Raw genomic sequence first — 20,556 nt, 5'->3', positions numbered from 1 at the left:
CGGCGCGGGCGGCAGGAGCGGCCGCCACTGACGGGTAGTCCGGCGCCCCGAGCAGGTAAGCAGGGGCAGGCGGGGGGCTCGTTACGGGGTGGGGGATTCGCCCCTGGACTAGGACTTGGGGGGCCTGGAAAGGACTCCGAGTAGTCTAGCAGCTTCCCTCTGGAGCCCAAAGCCTGCGTGTGTAGGAGGGTGCGGTCAACGGGACGACAGGTCTGCGCGTGGCCTGGGAGGGGTACACGATTTTAGAGCCTCTCCAATACGGAGCTGGCCGGGGGGCGGGGGGGGGGTCCCTGTCCGACGGGGCGGGCACACTTCTGCCTCCTCGGACCTCCTGTGTGTGCGTCTGGGAAATGGACTATTTGGAACTGAAAGTAGGACAACCAGAATCCCCCTCCCCAGCCTCTAAGAGGGTGAGACCCAGAATCCCCCATTCTGCTGTCTTGGGGTCTCCAAAGGATCCCGAGGGGCATCAGAACCCACGGAACTCAGGCGGGGGCTGCCGTCGCGGCCCAACTGAGTCCAGAAGTAAACATCTGTCAGCGGCGCGTTCCAGCCGCGTTCCCTGCGCGCCGCCGCCGCCGCCGCCGCCGCCGGGGACACGGTGTCCTCCGGTAAGGGCCTGGCCCTCTCCACTCCTGGAGCCAGTCAGCCACAAGAGGGCGCGAAACCCTTTGTGGGGGGGGGGGGTCCCTTAAGGGCAAAGACTGGATTTGCAGGGGGATCCTGAGCCCTTCTCTTGCATTTAAAAAATGGCATCTCTTGCTCGATATTTTCTTAAAATTCTCCCAGGAGGTGAGATTTGTGGGTTCCAGAATCATAGGGCACAAGGGCTTGGGGAGAATGGACAGACTTGGGGTGTCACTGGAGAAAGAAATGTGCCACTCTGTCCCCTCCCCAGAAAACACCAACATACATTGGTGTCCACCAGGCTGGCTCTGCTACCAATGGCTTGGTTACCTGCAAGATGGGACCATCAGTCCGGATCTGGCGAGCAGGGCCAGGGACCTGGGGGGATGAGGCACAGGACTTAGGACCCTTGACTTTCGTGTCTGCCCTGCTCTCTCGCAGCCAAACACCCTGCTCTCCAAGTTCCATCACACTCTTTGTCTCACAGTGCCCCAGGCTGATGAAGCCCCAATGGGGCGTGACTGGCCTAGGCGGATGTCAGAAACGGGAAGATTTCTGGCTTTGCCAGCTTCTCCCCACCCCAGGCCCCTCCTTGGGGCCCTTTGGACACCCCTCTCACTGCTTTTACCCCAAGACTCCTGAGGCACAGGTTCCGAGCCCCTCCAAGTCTTTACAGCTCACCTCACCCCAGCTGGACACCAAAAGCTGGGTGTAAGGGAAAAAAAGCAAAAACACACCCTTCTTCAGCAGGGCACAGAGTCTGAAATCCCACCCTCAGTGCTTGCCCCTCAGAAGCCTCAGTTTTCAGGGACTGGGTAGAGGGTCAGAGCCTGGTACAGGAAAAAGGACCAAAACGTTTGCAGCAAGGCAAAAGGACACAATTCACTCTGGTGTCACGGATCCTGAGCCCTGTCCTTCAAAGGAGACCCAGAGACAGGGGATTAGGGGAGCTCAGAGAGGTGAACAAAGGCTTTATCAGAGAGTAGAAGGATCAGGGACGTTTCAAGAAGAGGGACATTGGAGCTGGGGCTATGATGGATGAGTAGGAGTTTTCTAAGTGGGCAAATTCCTGGTGAAAGAAGTGCATACACAAAGACCTGAAGAGGTAAAATAGCATGGTTAGTTTTTTTAATCTTCAGGGTAATCCCTGGGAGTGGACGGGAGAGACTGTTCTAGAAGGTTCTAGAGTGTATATAGGACTGGAGCATTCATGGAGAGCCCCCTAGAGATGGCAGCTGGAAACACAGGGGAAGTCTGAGCAAGTTCTTAGGGGACCGCTATCTTTACTGAGGGGTCTCCAAGGCATCATCTTCCCTGGTCCCTCAAGGGTGGGAGGGCCTGGGCATCAAAGATTTAGGACAGGAGAGCACCTATTGTCTTCGGGGCAGACCCATCAGGTCTGCTTGTCTCATTTTGCAGCTGAGAAAACTGAAGCTGGGGAGGCTCCGTGTACCTATTTCTTGAGTATTTTATGCAGAGTGCTGATGGCATTGTGGGATAAGCACTGATTGATTGCTAAGTACAAGGACAATAATTCAAACCCATAGCCACTCCTCAGGAGAAAGCTGCGAGTTTTGCTCCCATAAAGATTTACAACCTTGGAAACACTATACAGGGTCACTATGAGTGGGAACCGACTCCACAACACCTAATTCTGTGCTAGGATGAAGCAGAGGATAAGATGGGGTGCAGGGGGCAGGAATGAGACAGACAAGAGACCCTCAAACCAGCCCACCAGCCTTGTACTTTCAGGAGTATTCAGGAAGGTTCTCTGAGAATATGTTGAAATGGAAAGATATCAGATTTCGGATAGACCCTGGAAGAAATCAAGACAGGGTCCCTATGCAGATGAGTTCTGGCAGCAGGTAGACCCCAGGGGGAGGGCACCCTTTGTGCCGACATAACAGTGTGTTTAGGACCCGAGATAGTATTTGAGCCAGGCTGTAGGATCAGCAAAAGGTCAGTGGTTCAAACTCACCAGCCGCTCCCTGGAAACCCTATACAAGGTCTCTATGAGTCAGAACTGACTCTACCGCGCTTGACAACAACTAACAGAGAGAGATGTTTCCCAGGAGACCTGGGGGCCTGTTCTTAGCATCCCCCAGTGCTGGGGCCCATGCCTCAGTTTCCCTATCAAGTGGTTGGCTTTGTGCAGGTCTTTCCAGCTGCTCCCTGAAGACCCATGCACCCCACCCCCTGCACCACCTGCCGGTCCCTGAGCCAACAGCTCAGCTGTGCCAGGCCTCATTAGACTGATCCAATCCTGTCATCCACTCCGGGGAGCCCCCTCCTGCCAACCCCAGAGGCCCGAGTGGCTGATTCCAGCCAACCCAGTGTGGTCAAGGTGGAAATTTTATGGGCCAGCCAAGGAGGGCCGGGCCGGAAATGGCGGGTTTGAAAAGCTGGCAGCCCTCTGCACACACGTTCCCCAGCCCTGTCTGTCTAGTGGAGCCAGTGGAGAATGGGAAATGGCCTTCGCCACTTCCTCTCCCCATGCTTCCTCCTGGCTGGGTCCCTCCATTCACACCAGCCACACTAGTCACCTGGATCAGGCCCAGCATCTTCCTGCCTCCCAGCCTTTGCTCTTACAGGTCCCTCTGCCTGGAACATTCTCCCTCTATGTGCACTGAGTGGCTTCTTCCCCATCTGCCTGCTCTACGTGAATGCCTTCTCCAAGAAGGCTTTCTTGGTCACCCAACCCCCAGACCCTATTGCTTCAGCTTGCTATGTTTTTGTTATTGCATTCTCAACATTGAAATCACTGTTTTCTTTTCTTATTATCCATCTGTCTCCCACCAGATAAGGATAGGTAGGTTAAGGTACCCGGTATGTCCCCAACTCCCACCCCAGACCCTGGCGCTAAAAACTTGTGTTTGTTCAATTAATGTGTTGGAGGCAGACCCCAGCTTGGTGTTTTGCCATGTAGGCCCCTGGTGTTACAAACAATGAACACGCTCAAACGTTAGAGTTCTTCCAAAGGCACTCAGAGGAAAGGCCGGGCAACCAACATCCACAAAATCAGCCATTGAAAACCTGATGGAACACACTTCTACTCGGGCACACATAGGGTTGCCATGAGGTGGAGTCGACTGGATGGCAACTTTTTTTTTTTGGCAGGGGGATGGGGATTGTTGGGCTTTACTTGCTAATTCTATTCTGCTGTGTGTCTTTGAAAAACATGTTTCTCTGTGTGTGTCTCTGAGTCCTTATCCTACTGTTTCCCCTAAATAGCAGGACTAACATAGCCCCTCTGCTTCTCCCCTCCCCTCAACACAACCCTGGTTACCAAGGACCAGAGCTCTTCCAGGCTGTGGTCAAGTTCAAACTGCAACTCAGTCATTTATTTGCTGTGTGTCCTTGGGTAAGTCACGTTACCTCTCTGAGCCTTAGTCTTCCCATGTGGAAAATAGGTGGTAATAATAACTTCTCCTTCAGAGACTGTTGGTGAGAATTTCAGGTATGGTAAGCACAGTGACTGGTATGAAATCAGTGGAATAGCTCACTTCCCTAGAGGTGATTGTTAATATTGTTGTTGTTGTCAGACCACAGAACACCTACTGGCGTTTTAGGAGAAGCAATGGACGGTTAACCACCAGATTGGCGGCTAAAACCCACTAGCTGCTCCTTATAGGGTCAGGCACAACTGCCGTCAAGTTGGATCATAGTGAGCCTGTAGGACAACGTAAGACTGTCTCAGGGATTCCAAGGCTGTGGTCTTTACAGAGGACTCCTGGTATGGTGATGTAGGATAAAGCACCAAACCACGAGGTCAGTGGTTCAAACTTACCAGTGGCTCCTTGGAAACCCTATACAGGGTTGCTAGGAGTTGGAACCGACTTGGTGGCACTTAACAACAATCTTTGCAGAAGCAGACTGCCGCAGCATCTTTCTCTCTGGGAGCAGCTGGTGGGTTCTGTTAGCAATTCAACGCCACCAGGGTTCCTGACCATATAGCATAGTGGTTGAAACGTAGAGAAAGGGGCATTTGAGGGATGGGGCTTTGAGGGATGAGTTGGAGTTTTCCTTAGTTCAGATCCCAGCTTCACCAATCTTACACACTGTGTAACCTCGAGCAAGTCACTTCATTTATTGGGGCCTCAGTTTTCCTATCTACAAAGTGGGTATAAAATAGCCCGTACCTTGCTGCAATGTGCTTAGAACGATAGCAAATGTGTTGTTCACTAGTGCCAGTGTTTGATAGTACTTACTTTTTTACTGCTATTCTTATGGAGCAGCTGGCACAGACCCACCTTCCCAGTCTCTTCTGGAGGTCACGGCCCTGTCTGTCCTGCTTTCAGCTTCATTTGGCAAAAATAGAGCAAAGCCCTTCATGATAACCTCAGGGCCAGAACTTGATGCTCAGAAGTAGCAGGGGATTGGTGATGGTCTTAGCAGCAGGTATCTTCTGCAGCCGGAAAAGAGGAGGGGGCTAGGCCCCCGCCTTTGACCAGGCCTGGAAGGGTCGTCTGGGGTGTCTCTGTCTGCACTGCCCCCCCGACACACACACATGGAGCCACCCCACAGGCTGGCCCCGGCCCCCGCAGACACAGCATCGGAACCAGCTGTGCTCGCCAGATGTTCCTGGTTTGCCCCCAGATGTGCGTCGCCGGCTCGAGGCTGCCCCAGCCTCCCTGTTCCCCCCCCATGGGGTGGGGCCAGGCCCTGGGGCCCTCCAGGGGAAGGGGCACATTTTTGTGGGCTGTGGGATTTGTTTTTTGTTTGTACAGCCATTGAATCTTGCCTTGAGAGGCTCAGGCCCCTGTCTGAATCCTGCCCCTCCTGGGGCCTCAGTTTCCCCATCAGTGGGAGCCCCTGGGACTGCCTTCAGGAAGGGAAGTGGGCTGGGCTCCCTAGATCCAGGTCCGTCTCTCTGTCCTGGCTCGGTGAGCACTGAAGGGGAAATGGAGGCACCGTCTTAGAAGCCTGAACAGAGCCACTAACTACCACCAGGACTTGATGGAATTCAGTGCTTCTGGTGGTGCAATGATTAAGCGCTCAACTGCCAACCTAAAAGTTGGTGGTTCGAGCCCACCCAGTGGTTCTGCAGGAAACAGACCTAGTGATGGGCTCTGGTAAAATGACAGCCAAGGACACCCATAAAGCAGCTCTTCACTGTCACTTTGAGTTGTTGTAAGTCAAAACTCGACTTGATGTCACACAACCACAACTGCAACCACATGATGTAGGTTGCGTTGTCCAGATGGGGAAGCAGACTGGCAGAGGAGGAGGAGCCAGGAAGAGGCATTCAGGACACACCCCTTCTCCAAGACCATCTACAGGAAATTCATTCTCAAGGGTTGAAGCACCTCTCACAGCTGGCGGTGGAAAATTGAATGGCCAACAAAAATTGTACATCAAAGATCGCCCTTCCAGAGGTGCCAAGGGCTGGTGTTCCATACCTGTCATACCGCAGATATGCCTCCACCTTTCTTGAGAACACTCCCTGGCACCTGCAGGCCACCTCCACGCATGCCCACTTGGCCCAGCTCATTCTGCTTGTGGGCAGTGCCGGCAGCCCCAAGAGCTACCCAGTTAAGCTCTCCTGGACCCTCCCTAGCATCCCTGCAGCTCTCCTTCAGACTCTTCCAGAAGATGTGGAAACTGAGGCCTAGGCATGAGGTGGAGAGGAAGAAGTGTGCATGGAGGAAGTTATCACATGGGTAAAAATGATGAAGATCGGGAGCGTCAGTGAATCCATTCCTGTCCATAGAATTGCTCAACAGGCTCTGTGCTATGAGAAGACAGTGGAGGAGCGTAGGCCAACCCTCAAGAAACTCCTAGTCTGGTGACGGCAGCTTAGATACAGACACGACATCATCACGGCTGGGCAAGAGAGGGCTGAGATCAAGATAGGAAGCAGAAAAAGGCTTCCTCACTGGGGCTTTGAAGGATGAATAGGAGTTTGCTTGATGGGGACAGTCGCGATTACAGGCCTCACCCAGCTTGGATGTCAGGAATGCTAAGAGTGAGTGAGAAGTTTCCCCCCAGGCCCAGAGCTTTATTGGACACTGACCCCGGACCCAGGTCCACCTGTTGGGTGTCCCCTGGAAAGCTGGGTGGGAGGGTGGAGCCCAGCACATTGCCCGGGCAAGAGACTAATGAGGCACCGCCAAGGAAGCTTCCAGAAACACCCACATACCTCCAGTCTAGCTGTCTGCTCCTGGGATTGGAAGGACCCACTCTGCGCTGCTCTTCTGCCCTCTCTGAGCCTCAATTTCCCCTTCCTCAGGCCCCAGCACTGAGGATTCTGTAGTCCCCAGGGCTTATCCTAGCTCCTTCATGTTGTAGTTCAGGTTGTCTCTGTCCCCAAGGAAGGAAGGCTGTCTCTGGCTGGGTAGTGAGGAGACTCTGGGCTATGAACATTCTCCCCAGGATGGGGACAGGGCCTGGTGGGCATGGGGGTAGCACTAGAGATGTTGACAGAAGCTAGTATCAGTAGATGGTTTCCTCCCAGTTGCTGTCTCCTTTGCCTCCATCCATTCCATCCTTGCCCCAGCACACTTTTCTCACTTGCTGCTCCTCTGAATTTTCTGCTAGTGTAGGCTTAATAGCACAGACAGCACAGTGGCCTGGGTGACCCTGGAGTGTGTGGGTGTGGCTGGGGATTTGTAAATACTGGCGGGCACCTGTGCCGCCTCCCTGGCCCCACCTCCTCCTGCTAGTCCAGGAGTGCTGGAGGCTGTGTGTGTCCACCACGTGTGTCTGTTTTGTCAGTGTGCCAAGGGATAGCCATCGTCTTCAAGCGCATGAGTGTGAGTGTGTGCGCTTGTGTGAATATGATCATGTCTGAGTACGATCACATCCTAGTGTGTGTGATGGTATTCAAGTGTGTGCGGGTGAAAATGCCCTAATATTTGAGTGTGAACGCTGTGGGTGTGATGTTGTGCGTGAGTGTGAATGTGCAAATGTAGAAAGGTCCGAATGTGAGTGTATAACAGTGAGTGAATGTGAAAATGTTCACGTGCCTGGTTGTGAGTGTGGAAACACCTGAGTGTTTGTGTGCAAACGTGATTGTGTGCATGTGTGAACGTGGTTCTGTTGAGTGTGAGGCTGAGTGTGTGAATGTGATAGTACCCGAGTGTGTGTGTGCACACCTGCCCCCCCCCCCCCCCCCCCCCCGCCCTCCACCACACCTGCATCACGCCCCGCCCTCCTGGTCAGTCCGTGCCAGAGAGAAACTGGTCAGGTGATTCCTGCACAAAAAGGCCCCATTGTTGGCAGATACCAGCCGCTGGTGCTGGGCCCCTCCACTGATGCCCCCCTACCTTCCTGCCTTCCATCAGCGCTCTGGGGGGGGGGGGTGTCTGTGCCTCCAAGGCCACCAGGGCCTCCTCTGGCCGAGCCATCCCAGGGTGAGAACATCTTCTCTACCCTCCCTGTCCTGTTAAGCCTTTGTAAAAACAGAGTACCAGAGCTCCAGGCTGTGCGGGGTCTCATTCCAACCTAGTGGGGAAACTGAGGCATGTTCCTCCAAGACTTCATTTGAGGGCAGGTGCGGTGCCAGGGGCCCAGGGAGAGCCTGTGTCAGTGTCCCCGCCCTGTCTCCTTTCCCTGGGATGTGGGCAGGCTACCCAGATTGAAATTCCAGCTCTGTGACCTTGGGCAAATCACTTCACCTCTCTGGGCCTCCGTTTTCCCATCTGTGTGTATCATGAGGTAAGGATAGACCGGCTTCTTAGGATTTTTGTGAGGTTGAAATAACGCAATACGGAGTTAACTAGGTAGAAGCAGGCCTGGCACAGAATTTAAGTGCTCAGTACTGGCAAAGGAGGTATGTTTAGGCTCCTGGCTAACCCATGGGGGCCCAGCACACCCTGCCCCATCTCCTTCCTGTCCCTCCCTCTTCCTCTCTCCCCCTCACTCATTCTCTTCCAGCCGTGTGGGCCTCCTCATTGTTCTTCCATCCTGCCCCAGGGCCTTTGCACAAGCTGTTCTCCCTCTGCCGGAGAAGCCCTCCTGTTTCATTCTATCACCATTGGTCTCCATGACACTTACCCTGAGTTCATTTTTTTTTTTTTTTTTCCAATTCCTTTGCATACTGCCTGTCTTCCCCACCAGATGGACGTAGTCTTTCATGGTTTCCACGCTTTCCTCAGGGCCCGGCATACAGTCCACTGCCATGGAAGAGATTCTGACTCATAACCAAAACCAAACTCACTGCCACTGTGTTGATTTCGACTCACAGCAAGCCTGCCTAGTTTCTGAGACTGTAAATCTTTATGGGAGCAGTAAGCTTCATCTTTGTCCCAAGGAGCAGCTGGTGGGTTTGAAGTCCCAACCTTGTACTCACCAATCCAGTGCTTATCCTACAGTGCCACCAGGATAGCGACCTGGTTCTGACTGATAGTGACCCTGTGTAGAGTTTCCAAGTCTGTGAATTTTGACTGGAACAGACAACCTCAGTGCTCTCCCTCAGTGTATTTGAACCACCAACTTAGTGATTAGTAGCCCAACACTTAATTCACAATACCACAAGGGCTCCTTCATACCATGTGGTGGAGGTGGTGGTTTGCTGTTGAGTCGGTTCCCATGCACATCGACGCTGTATAGGCTGTAAATCTTTACGGGAGCAGAAAATTTCATCTTTCTCCCATGGAGTCACTGATATATTCGAACTGCTGACATTGTGGTTAATGTTTTATTGTGAATTATGTGATAGTTTACATGGGAGAACATTAGTTTTACATTCATCCTATTGTATATCATTTCATTGCTATGGTTATAATCCCCTCCATGCATCATCAACCAACCAAAGAGTATACACTACAAGCCTGCCCCCTGGTCGTCAGCACACGGCCCCTCTCCCTCTCTGGGTCTAAAGTCCCCAGCCTCGCCATCTCTCCATGTCATCGTCTCTGCCTCCATCTCAGGCATCACTGCTTCTCTGGGTAGGGTCCTGCTCTCCGCTCTTCTCCCTTGATGGTCCTAGGGTCCTCCCCTCCTAGACTGCAAAGTCAACCACTGCCCTCCTTGCTACAAAACATCTACCTTTACATTTCCAACCCTCACGATCAGTCCTGAAAATAATTATTCACTATTGCATCGCAAGAGACCCATCCGCATTTCATTTCATCGCCAGGGGTGGGTTTCTTGAAGGGGATGGTGCCATATTAGAGCCACAGAGGTGAAACCTTGAACCTTCCACTTTGACGCCTGAGTCCCTTCTTTGTATCTGTCCATTCATCCATAAGGAGCCCTAATGGCACCGTGGTTAAACTGTAACCTTTATAGACGAACCCTGGTGGCACACTGCTTAAGCAGTCAGCTGCTGACCGAAAGGTTGGTGGTTCAAACCTACCAGCCACCCTGTGGGAGAAAGATGTGCATCCCTAAAGATTACCAATCAAAGCCGAATCCATTCCTGTGTAGGTGGATACTGACGCAGCTAGCTTATACAACAGTAGAACTGCCACATGGGATTTCCAAGGTTGTAAATCTTTACAGACCTATACTGACACATCTTTCCTTCCATGGAGGGGCTGGTGGGTTCAAGTCACTTATTTTTCAGTTGGCAGCCAAGTGCTTAACCACTGTGCCACCAGGGCTCTTCTGTAAAAGATTACAGCTTAGGAAACCCTATGAGACAGTTCTACTCTGAGGAGTCTGGACAGGAATGGGTTTTCATCCGTCTGTTCTTTCCATCCAACAAATATCTCCTGAGCACCTTCTGAGGGGGTAGTGGACCAGCTGAACTGGACCTGGGACCCTTGAATCAACCTCACTGCAGGTTGACCCTTATTCGAGCCTCCCCCCAGGCTGGCCCAGCGTGTGTTTGCTCACTTCCTACTGACACCACCAACAGCAATACTAAGTTGGTATCAAGAGTCCAATAAGTACCGCAGTGATTCCTGTCACAGCATTTACTCCCAAGCACACAGCAGAGGCCTTTAGTGAATGTCAGGACAAAGGAGCTGGGTTCAAATCTAAGATCCTCTTCTAGCTGGATGCCCTTGAACAAGGCCTTCCCACTTTGTGCCTCAATGTCCTCATCTGTAAAATAAGGCACTAGTGTGCCTCCCTCTTTCTGCTCCCGTAAAGATTTACAGGGTCATTATGAGTCACAACCAACTCGACAGCACACCACCATTACCTGCCACCCTAGGAGTTCCTTGTTGTTGTTGTTATGTGCAGTGGAGTCGGTCCAACTCATAGCGACCCTGTACAGGGTTTCCAAGGCTGTAAATCTTTACTACGGGAGCAGAACGCCTCATCTTTCTCCCGCGGAGCAGCTGGTAGTTTCGAACTGCTGACCTTAAGGTTCACAGCCCGATTCGTAACCACTACGCTACCAGAGCTCTATGGAGCAAATGGTCAATTGCTTGGCTAGTAGCCAAAAAGGTTGGCAGTTTGAACACACCCAGAGAAAAAAAGGGCTGGCGATCTGTTGAAAGAGCACAGTCTTTTCTTTTTTTTTTAGCGAGAGAGATGTTTTCTTGATTTGATTTGGCAAAATCGGGTACCCAATCCTGAAAGGGCACAACCTTGAAAACCCTTTGGAGCAGTTCTGCTCTCTACAAATGGAATCCACGCAATAATAACTAACAGCAATAAAAAACTGCTTCCGTGAGTTTGGTTTCAGTTCTGGTACACAGCAGGTGCTTAATAAATGTCACTAGGTCTGTTTGGTGGGCATGGCTGCAGTGCGGGAGTATCCATGGAGTCGGGAGAGGGAGAGGCAGCAGCTGCCAGAGGCTTCCAGCTCAGTCCATGCAAATCGCATGCAAATGAGGTGCAAATCACACGCAAGCATTGTTCCCTCAATCCTTCGAGGGCTCCAAACTCAAGGGGGCCTCTGGTGACCCCGCGGGAGGTGCCCTGGCTCTGAGGCTGGCCTGGGTGCTGACCGGTGGGAGCCGGTGTCCAACCTGGCTTTCAACGAGCCAAGCAAATGTTTACACTGGGCCTGTTGCCAGGTACCCCGCGGTCTCTGGGTGGGGGGGAATGTAAACGCAGCTCTGATGGGACAGGGTGGGGTGGGGGTGTGTGGGTTATTAGACACCTACTGTGTGCAGTGTACACAACTCAACCCGGTTGACAAAGTTGGGGCACTGATGGGGGAACCTCGGGGTGTTTGTCCTCTAGCCCTCCACCCCCATCCCCATCTGTACCTGAGGAATCTGGGAAGGCTTGCAGGAAGATGTGCTGAGCCTGGGAGTGGGGAGGGGAGGGGTGAGGAGAGTCTTGCAGGTGGAAAGGCCTAGAGGTGGAACGTGATGTCCGGGGCAGCTTTAGTGGATTGCTGTCCACTTCTGGGCATCAGTTTACCCACCTAGAGGGAAAACTGAGGTTCAGATGGGGGCAGGAAGTCACTCTAGGAGATCAATAAATTCCTGCCTCCCAGGCAAGTCTCCTGCTCTGTCCTTCCTCTGCACCCTTGTCCAATAGCGCCCCCTGCCAGTAATGGTCTCACCTCCCTTCACAGGAGACTGCTCGCTGTTCCTGGGATATCCCAGGCTACTTGCAGCCTCAGGGCCTTTGCACTGACCGTTGCCCCTGCAGAGATGCCATTCTCCTTAGTCTGACCAACTCCTACCCTTGCTTCAAGTCTTAGCATCCTTAGGGATGCACTCGGGGATCCCAGATGAGGGCCTCTGCGGGGTCTCTACAACCGTTTTCCATGATTTTCTGCTGAATCATTTCCACATTGCTATTGATCACTAGGTACTTGTTCAGGGTCAGCCTCCTTGTCCCCAGCCCTGTGTCCCTGTGCCCAGAGCCCATTTGTGGGTAGACTGACTGTCCCCTCCCCACCCCTGTACTGGCAGGCCGAGGATGCAGCGCTGGAAGGCAGCGGCCTTGGCCTCGGTGCTCTGCAGCTCCGTGCTCTCTGTGTGGATGTGTCGGGATGGCCTATTCCTCAGTCACCGCCTGGGACCCGCTCTGACCCCTCTGCGCCGACCGCCTCGCACCCTGGACGCCCGGATCGCCCGCCTGGCACAGTGTAAGCTCCTCCCTCTCCCAATAGGGCAGCCTGGTGTGCTGATTGTGGGATAATGCACTAGACCACAAAGTCGGTATGAACTGCAAGGTTGGTAGTTCAAATTCACCAGCTGCTCCTTGGAAGCCCTATACAGGGTCGCTATGAGTCAGAAGCAACTCGAAGGCAGCCCTGGTGGCACAACAGTTAAGCATCACCTGCTAACCAAAGGGTTGATAGTTCCAACCCATCCTGAGGCTCTGCGAGAGAAAGACCTGACGATATGCCTCCTAAAGCCTAGAAAATCCGCCAGGGTAGGTCTACTGTGACCTGGAGTTGCTGGGAGTCGGTATTGCTGGGAGAGTACTAACAACAGCGTTGTTGATGGCACTTCAGGTAGTGGATTGGGGTCAGCAGGCTTTTTCTTAGATGAATGCAAGAAGGATACAAATCCCCCCAACTCAGGTCTGCCTGGCTTCTGGGAACTCAGGTCTCTAGGATCAGTGGTCACAAGGAATTAGGCTCCGAATTTGAGGAGCAGTGGGCCAGATGGAGATTAGCTCTGGGCAGTACAGGAGGCGATGGCTGGATCTAGTGACCCACCAGGTGGACAGGGACCAAGAGGGGTGGAGACTAGACTAGAGGTCCAGAGACTAAGAAAAAGTCACACAGAGACTGAGGGAAGCAGGGAGCGACGCTAATGGGAACGGCCACTCCGAGGGGCGTGGCCCAGGTGGGGGCCTGCCCACCACCTCGCTTGCGGGGCCGTGGGTCGACTCGGTGTGTGGGCCTGGGCCACGTGTGCCCCCGCAGTCGGCTGTGGTGTAGACGCAGGCGGGCCGCATGCGGGGAGCCTGGGGGTTCTGGCCGCGTACATCCTGTGTGCGCGTCCACACCCGCCCGCCGGCCCACACAATCCCTCTTTCTTGTCCTCACAATGGACAAGGGTGGCCCCCCGGCACGGGTTCCACTTCCGTCCCCGCCCCACCCCACCTGCAGGCTGTGGAGTTCTTCCCGGGACACTGGGGCCCAGAGACCAGGGCGGGGTGAGGTTGGGGGGTGGGGGCAAAGCCTGCGTTCCAGGACCTGGGGGCAAAGCACAGCGGATGGCATTCCAGGAGACAGCCGGGGAGGGTTTCGGACCACGGGCGGGTACCTGCCTGCCTTGCTTCCTGTCCTGGGGCCAGCCATGCTGCGTGGAGGAGTGGCCCCAAATCTCCCAAATTGATGGTGACGGGGGTGTTTCAGGCCTGGGTGGGGGACATGGAGACTCTTTGTATTCCAGACCCTGTGCACCTGGCAAGCCCTGTTTTTATTTTTGTTTTATTAGGGTTGGGCAATCACAGATGCACTAAAAACAGTATTCATTTTTTATCTGAAACTCAAATGGAACCGGGAATGTGTATTTTCTCTGGAAATCCTACCCATAACTTCCCAGAAACACATCTCCAGTGGAAGCATCGGAAATAAGCTAAGCTGTTACTTACCTTCCAAGATGGACTGTCCTGGCCACCCCCCAGCCCCATCCCTGTGCTAAGAAAACATGCTTGCACTACCTAGTGGCTCCCCACTTCCCACCTTTCCCAAGCCCAGCCATTGTAGGGACTGTCCAAGTTTCATGAACTGGCAGGGGAAACTGAGGCAGAGAGCAGCGTCAGCCCCTGTGTGAAATTGCACAGGGGCTGAAAGGGGGAAGAGCCAGGCTCAGGATCTGGGTATCTGTCTGGCTTCTGATTCCTGCTGTGGAAACAGACACCCCCAGGGTACCAGACAGCCCCTCCCCTGGGCCTTCCCAGAAAGCCCTGATAACCAGGTGCAGCAGCCTGGAGGCCAGGTGGGCAGGAATGCTTCCTCTCCCACCACGTGCCTGACTGCCACTTGCTAGGTTGCTGGGAGTCCCTGCTTGCAGGTCCACCATCAGTGCTGCTGTACTCGCTCCTCGAACGTTGGAACATTGGGGCTAGCGGCTCAGGAAATTTGGTCTGTGGAGTTCTGGGAAGCAAACACTGAGGGAGAAGGGGGCTGGGCTTAGGCCAAACTTGGGCTCAGGATGGTGTGGGAAGAAGCCACTGGCTGGTGGTGTGGCCTTGGGCAAGTCTATTCTTTTGGGCCCTCTGTTTCCTCACCTGTAACAGGGAGCCCTGGTGGAGCAGTGGTGAAGAGCTCAGTCACAAGTTAAAAGGTTGGAGGTTCAAACTCAGCAGCTCGGTGGGAGAAAGATCTGGTGATATGTTCCCATAAAGACTGCCGACTAGGAAACCCCGTGGGGTACTTCTACTCTTGTTACATGGAATCAACAGCACCCAACAGCAATATGGGGTGCCCTGCCGTTAGCTGTTGCCATCCCACTGAACTAGAACACCCCAACCTTGGTACTAGTTACCACTCTGTATATTTTTAGAGACACAAACATTTTGAATGGGGAAACAGACCCTCTATATGATGAACGAAAACCCGAGACTTAGGATCCTTTGGATAGGATGTGGGGGCGGAGCGGGGGGAGATACAGAGAAAACCGTTTAGGGACTTGCGGCAGCTCCCCTAAAGAGGGGCAAGGTTGTGACCAGCAGCCCCCCAAAACTCCCTGAAGATAGTGTGACAACAAGCAGCCCCCCAAAACTCCCTGAAGATAGTGTGACTGCACAAGGGTGAGTCTCTTAACTACCACCTATGGCTGAGCGCCCTTTCATCTCTGAAAAACAGTAGGAGCAGTGAAACCCAAAGGGGGAGACCCCCAGGGCAACGCAGCATAGGAAAGGGGTCCAGAGGGAGCGTGTTGGGAGAAGACGGAAGAGTGGGTTCAAGAGGGAGTGAGTTACAGACCTAAATCAGCCCAGTTCCAGGGAGGGCAGAATGGAAACTAGCCCGGGTGGCAACCCATGGGCGCAGGTAAAAGAGAGGTGTTAGCAGCCATGGGCCCAGCTTGGGAAGCTGATCTACACCCGCAACACCTTCTAGAAAGAGCAAGAATAGCCCAGTAGGGGAAGCTGATTGTGACCAGAGGCTGGATCAGACTCCCCTCAACACCAACTTGCTCCAGGACAGCGAAGAACAGAAATGGGGTACCAGGGAGAAATAGGTAAAAGGGTGCACTAGGGTCCGGGAGCGCCAGGAAGAGTATTTTTTGCTGATTCCCGTCCCCATTCTCTTCTTCTCCACCTCGCAGACCGAGCTCTACTGCAGGGCGCCCCAGACGCGGTGGAGTTGCGCGACCTGGCACCCTGGGCCGGGCGGCCTCCAAATCCACGCCGTCGGGCGGGGCCTCGGCGGCGGCGCGCGCGTGCACGTACGAGCACGCGGCCTTGCGGGCTGCGCGAGCTCGAGGTGCGCGTGAGCGAGCTGGGCCTGGGCTACACGTCGGACGAGACGGTGCTGTTCCGCTACTGCGCAGGTGCGTGCGAGGCGGCCGCGCGCTTCTACGACCTGGGACTGCGGCGCCTGCGCCAACAGCGGCGCGTGCGGCGGGAGCGGGTGCGCGCGCAGCCCTGCTGCCGCCCGACGGCCTACGAGGACGAGGTGTCCTTCCTGGACTCGCACAGTCGCTACCACACGGTGCACGAACTATCGGCGCGCGAGTGCGCCTGCGTGTGACCCTACCTCACAGAGCCCGGCGAGACGGCCCGAGTCAGACTGACCATGCGTAGAAGATGCCGTCGATGCCAAGGGATTGATTCTTGCAATAACTGCATGGAAATAAAGTGTGGGAGAATGGAGCCAGGCTTGTGCTTCTGCGCGCCCCGTGCGGTGCGGGGCATCTCCTAAAGGGGGCAGGAGGGCGGGTGGGGGAGAAGGCGCCGGACTCCAATAGGGAAAGGAGAGTAATAGGGTCTCAAGGGGTGGTGGGAGGATGCCGTCTCCTTTGTGGGGGAAGGACAGAAGATGTAGGGGGGCGACAAAAGAAAAGCGCGCGCAGTGTTGGCAAGAAGCATCCACCTGACGGTGTCTGCCCTCCTGACCAGCAGAGGGAGGCGGAACCATTCTGCCGATGAAGAGACTGAGGTCGAGGTGGACCCCAGCCTGTCCTGCCGATGGGTCTCCGCAGCCGGGCCCCACCAGGATGAACGGTCTCCTTTGGCAGCTAAAAATACCCGCGCACAGCCCACCTCCTGGGGGGAAAGGTTGGCCATCGTCGTCACCCCGTTGGCTGAAGCTGGCTGCTGCTGGGCAGAGCAGGCCCCAGGGACCTGGATCCTAAATCCTGGACCCATAAAAGCCTCGGCCAGGCCTCCAGGGGGCGTTTACAAGGAGCCCGCAGAGAATGGAAAAAGCCCGGCCGCTATGTGTATATTGGTCTGCGGTGTCACCTTGAGGCTTGACAGGCCCCCAGCCCCCGCCCCCACCAAGGTGTAGGTTCCATTGCCTCCCATCATCTGAGAAGTGGGGTGGGGGTGGGCTATGAGCCTTCTGATTCATTCCCCAGACTAGGAGCTCTGGTGGGAGCCCCTCCATCCTCAGATAGTCTCCTAAGGCCTGGTCCCCTCCCACCACCGACCCCCTCTTAACTACACATGTGAGGTCAGGACCACCCTCCCAGACTTGTCCTCCTTTCAAAACAGAAGGACACAGGTCAGGAACTGACCCCAGGAAGGAGCATCCAGTCTGGCTTCATGGCCCCCCAGCCCCTCCTCCCACACACACCACCCCCACCCCCAGCCCCGCTGCATCTGAAGACACTCAAGGACAGCTAACAAGCAGGACTTCCAGAGAGCTCAAAGCCCAGGGTTTTGCAGCAGGGCCCGGCATGTGTGTGGGTGGTCTAGTGGAAGGCAGTTAGTTCCCCCCAGCCTGAGCTGGCTGGGGTCCCTGTCCGCCCCCGCCGTTTTTGACTATGAGGTTTGGGGTGTTGGATTCCTCACTGTTTGGGCTGAGTCAGCCTAGCGCTGTAGAGAGACCTGGGGCTCAGATGCCGCACAGCCAAGGAGGTGCTCCTCAGCCTCGGTTTCCCCATCCAGAGGGATATAGCCTCCAGATACTTAGCCCAGACACAGAGCAGGGAAGTTGGGGTCCAGCCGAGTCTGGAGCCCCCTAATCTCAGCTGTCTGTGTGCATGTGTGTGCCTGCATCTGCCTGGGCCTCCCGGGACCTCAGCTTCCTCTTCAGCTCCCACCCAGATCCAACGCCCCAACCGCAGGGCACCAGCCCAGCCTCCAGAGAATCCCAACGTAAACAGAGCTGCCCCCGCAGACCCCAGGGTTGGGGTTTCCAGCACTGCTCACTGCACACGGGGCCAGAGTCATCCCCACCTCACACACACACACACACACACACACACACACACGGAATGCTAGGAGAAGACGGAGCACACACAGCCCACATACTTACACACACGTGACCCACTCAGGATCCCCCCACCCTCAGCATACTGCTGTCCACGCACAGTCACACTCGACCACACAAAATCTCACGCACTCAGCCACTCAGGGCCACACACTTGGTAGGACCACCACACACACGTGCACCGAGACAGGTGGGGAGCCCCGTGTAGTCACAACACACAGCCCTGAAGTTACACCCAGTCCCACACTCAGTGTCATGCACAGGGTCCCCCAACTCCCTGCTCTCTTGTGGACCCAACCTCACCCACAGCATGCACCCCACACACAACAGTACACTTCCTCACACCTACACACCCTCACAGACTCCTCCACACACACACGAACACAGTGTCACGGCCCCACACACACACCACCTCCTCTCACAGCAGCCCCACATGCGCTGAGTGAATCTCACACACACACAATCACACATGTCACAACAGCCCACATGCTCTGAGTGACTCTCACACACACAATCACACACATGTAGTCAAAGCCCCAAGTGCGCTGAGTGACTCTCTCTCACACACACACACAATCACACACATAGTCACAAAAGCCCACATGCTCTGAGTGACTGTCACACACCCTCACACAGTGACACACGGTGGCACGCACACTCCAGGCCCACACGACCCTCCACTCACCCTCAGGGCACCCCCACAGCACCACACCCTCTCCTTGCAGGGGGTCCCGTGCCCCCACCACCTAGGACAGGCATGCCCAGTCCCCCTTGCCCCAGGCTCTGGGCTTAGAAGTTTCCCTTGTTCAAGCCCTGCTCCTTCCAGAAACCCCTGAGACCCCCTGGCACCCTGCCCACTTGCTGTGTTAGAGCCTCACCCCAGGTACCAGCTGGAGGAGAGGATCCCTTGGGGCCTTGAATACCTCCCATCCATGACCCCAGAGCCCCAGACGGACTAGGGCAGGCTTCCTCCCTCTCATGACTTATGGGGTTGGATCTTTTTTTTTGGGGGGGGGGGACGTCCTGTGCACTGCAGGATGTTGAGCAGCATCCCTGTCCTCCCCCCACCAAATGCCAATAATATCTGCCCCCCAGTCAGGGCACCCATGGCCCTGGGGTGAGGAGAGGTTCTAGAATAAGGGGACACACCAGTGTTTCTCACAGCATCCCCAGTGGGGAGTGGAGACAATGTTACTGACCCCAGATTCTCACAAAGAACACATGGACAATCACAGAGAAACCAACCAGAGCCATCGCGCCTGGAGGAGGGGAGGGGGGGAGTCCCAGGGAGCTGGCTCCCCAGGGGGCAGGTGCTTTGGTGCATGCTCTCCCCAGCAGGTAAAGCCCCTGGCAGGTGAGATCCCTCCTGACAGGTGCGGTCTTGGTAGGTGGAGGCCCACTCAGCAGCTCATGTGAACCAGGAGGCGATGCTGAGCACAGTCTGGTACCTGTTCTCCTGCTGAAGCTTCCAGCAGGCCTTGCAGTAGGACAGGGCCCAGGAGAAGACACAGGGCCGCAGCGTCTCACGCCAGCGGAAGTGCCTCAGGTAGGCAGCCTGGTCCTTGTCCAGCGCCTGCAGGTGCTGGGCCAGGGCCTGGGCATTGGGGAAGTCGTCCACGTGGATGAAGGCGTCGGGTGGTAGGAAGCGCTCGTAGTTGGTCCTGCTGGGGCCCAACACCACAGGCACAGCCCAGGCTTCCAGCGCGTTCCTCCAGAGCTTCTCTGTGATGTAGTCCGTGTGCAGAGAGTTCTCAAAAGCCAGGTAGAATTTGTACTGCGACAAACACTCCATCATGACCCCAGAGGGCAGCAGCTTGTGGGAACGCCCGTACACATCCACCTGGAGGTGGGGCTGGAGCTGCTGGTAGTAGCGCACCCGGGCCGAGTTCACTTGCCAGTTGGACACTGCCCAGGCCACCAGCTTGGTCTTGGCTGAGAGGCGGGCCAGTGTATCAGCGGGTTGGCCGGACCAGGGCTCGAGCCAGCCATAAGGTGTGAAGATGTCCGAGTCTCTGCGGTAGGACATGGTCAGATTGAAGTAGCCATCTAGGGCCTTCAGCTGCTGGCAGTTGGTGGGGGACTCCAAGCTAAACCAGACCCAGCGCTGGCCTGGTGGTCTTGGGGAACGGGGGAGCAGCTCCCGAGGCCTGTAGCTGACCTCACGATGATGCACTATGACTGCGTCTGCCTTCTGGTACATTTTGCGGTCAGCAGTCAGTTGGCAGTCAGCCATGCCGGGCCACAGCTTCGAGCAGGGGGACAAATTCACCGGCTTATTGAAAGGCCATGTCCATAGCAGAATGACAAGGGGGGGTGGATGGGGGGTCATGGGGTAGGACTTGTTGTCCGTTTTGATGGGGGGCTCTGTGGTGGTGGACTTGCCTGGAATCACACGCAGGTAAGAGAAGAGGCACAAAGCCAGAAGAAGCTGGAATAGCAGCCCCACGAGACATTGACGCCAGGGACTTTGTGTCTTGGGCCGGTTGATGGGATCCATGGGTCAGAAGCTGGGAGGAGGGAGTAAAGAGAGGTGTCACTGACAACAAATACAACAGTGTGTACCTGAAGGACAATGGAGGGTCACCAAAGGTAATGGTCAGGGGCCCTGAGAGGGTAGGGATGGTTGTTAGGTGCCGCACAGTTGTTGTCAACTCACAAGGACACATATGACAGAATAGGATATTGACAGTGTCATGGACTGCCAAAAGAACCAACAGATCTGTGTTGGAAGAAGT

General features: G+C 55.1%; 2 protein-coding genes across 2 annotated transcripts; one reads left to right on the top strand and one right to left on the bottom strand.

Moving 5' to 3' along the window:
* Nucleotides 1-12,394: 12,394 nt before the first annotated feature.
* On the top strand, nucleotides 12,395-16,165 carry NRTN (neurturin). Its single transcript, XM_006868897.1, has 2 exons — nucleotides 12,395-12,568; nucleotides 15,711-16,165. The coding sequence occupies exons 1-2, from the start codon at nucleotides 12,400-12,402 to the stop codon at nucleotides 16,133-16,135; spliced, it is 594 nt and encodes a 197-aa protein (XP_006868959.1). The 5' UTR covers nucleotides 12,395-12,399; the 3' UTR covers nucleotides 16,136-16,165.
* Nucleotides 16,166-19,229: 3,064 nt separating this feature from the next.
* FUT3 (fucosyltransferase 3 (galactoside 3(4)-L-fucosyltransferase, Lewis blood group)) lies at nucleotides 19,230-20,318 on the bottom strand. Its single transcript, XM_006868896.1, has one exon. The coding sequence runs from the start codon at nucleotides 20,316-20,318 to the stop codon at nucleotides 19,230-19,232; it is 1,089 nt and encodes a 362-aa protein (XP_006868958.1).
* Between the last annotated feature and the right edge of the window lie 238 nt (nucleotides 20,319-20,556).

Source organism: Chrysochloris asiatica, unplaced genomic scaffold (assembly GCF_000296735.1).
Source record: "Chrysochloris asiatica unplaced genomic scaffold, ChrAsi1.0 scaffold00125, whole genome shotgun sequence".
Taxonomy (NCBI): domain Eukaryota; kingdom Metazoa; phylum Chordata; class Mammalia; order Afrosoricida; family Chrysochloridae; genus Chrysochloris; species Chrysochloris asiatica.
Note: the sequence above shows the minus strand (reverse complement) of the source record. Positions and strands in the feature narration are given on the sequence as shown.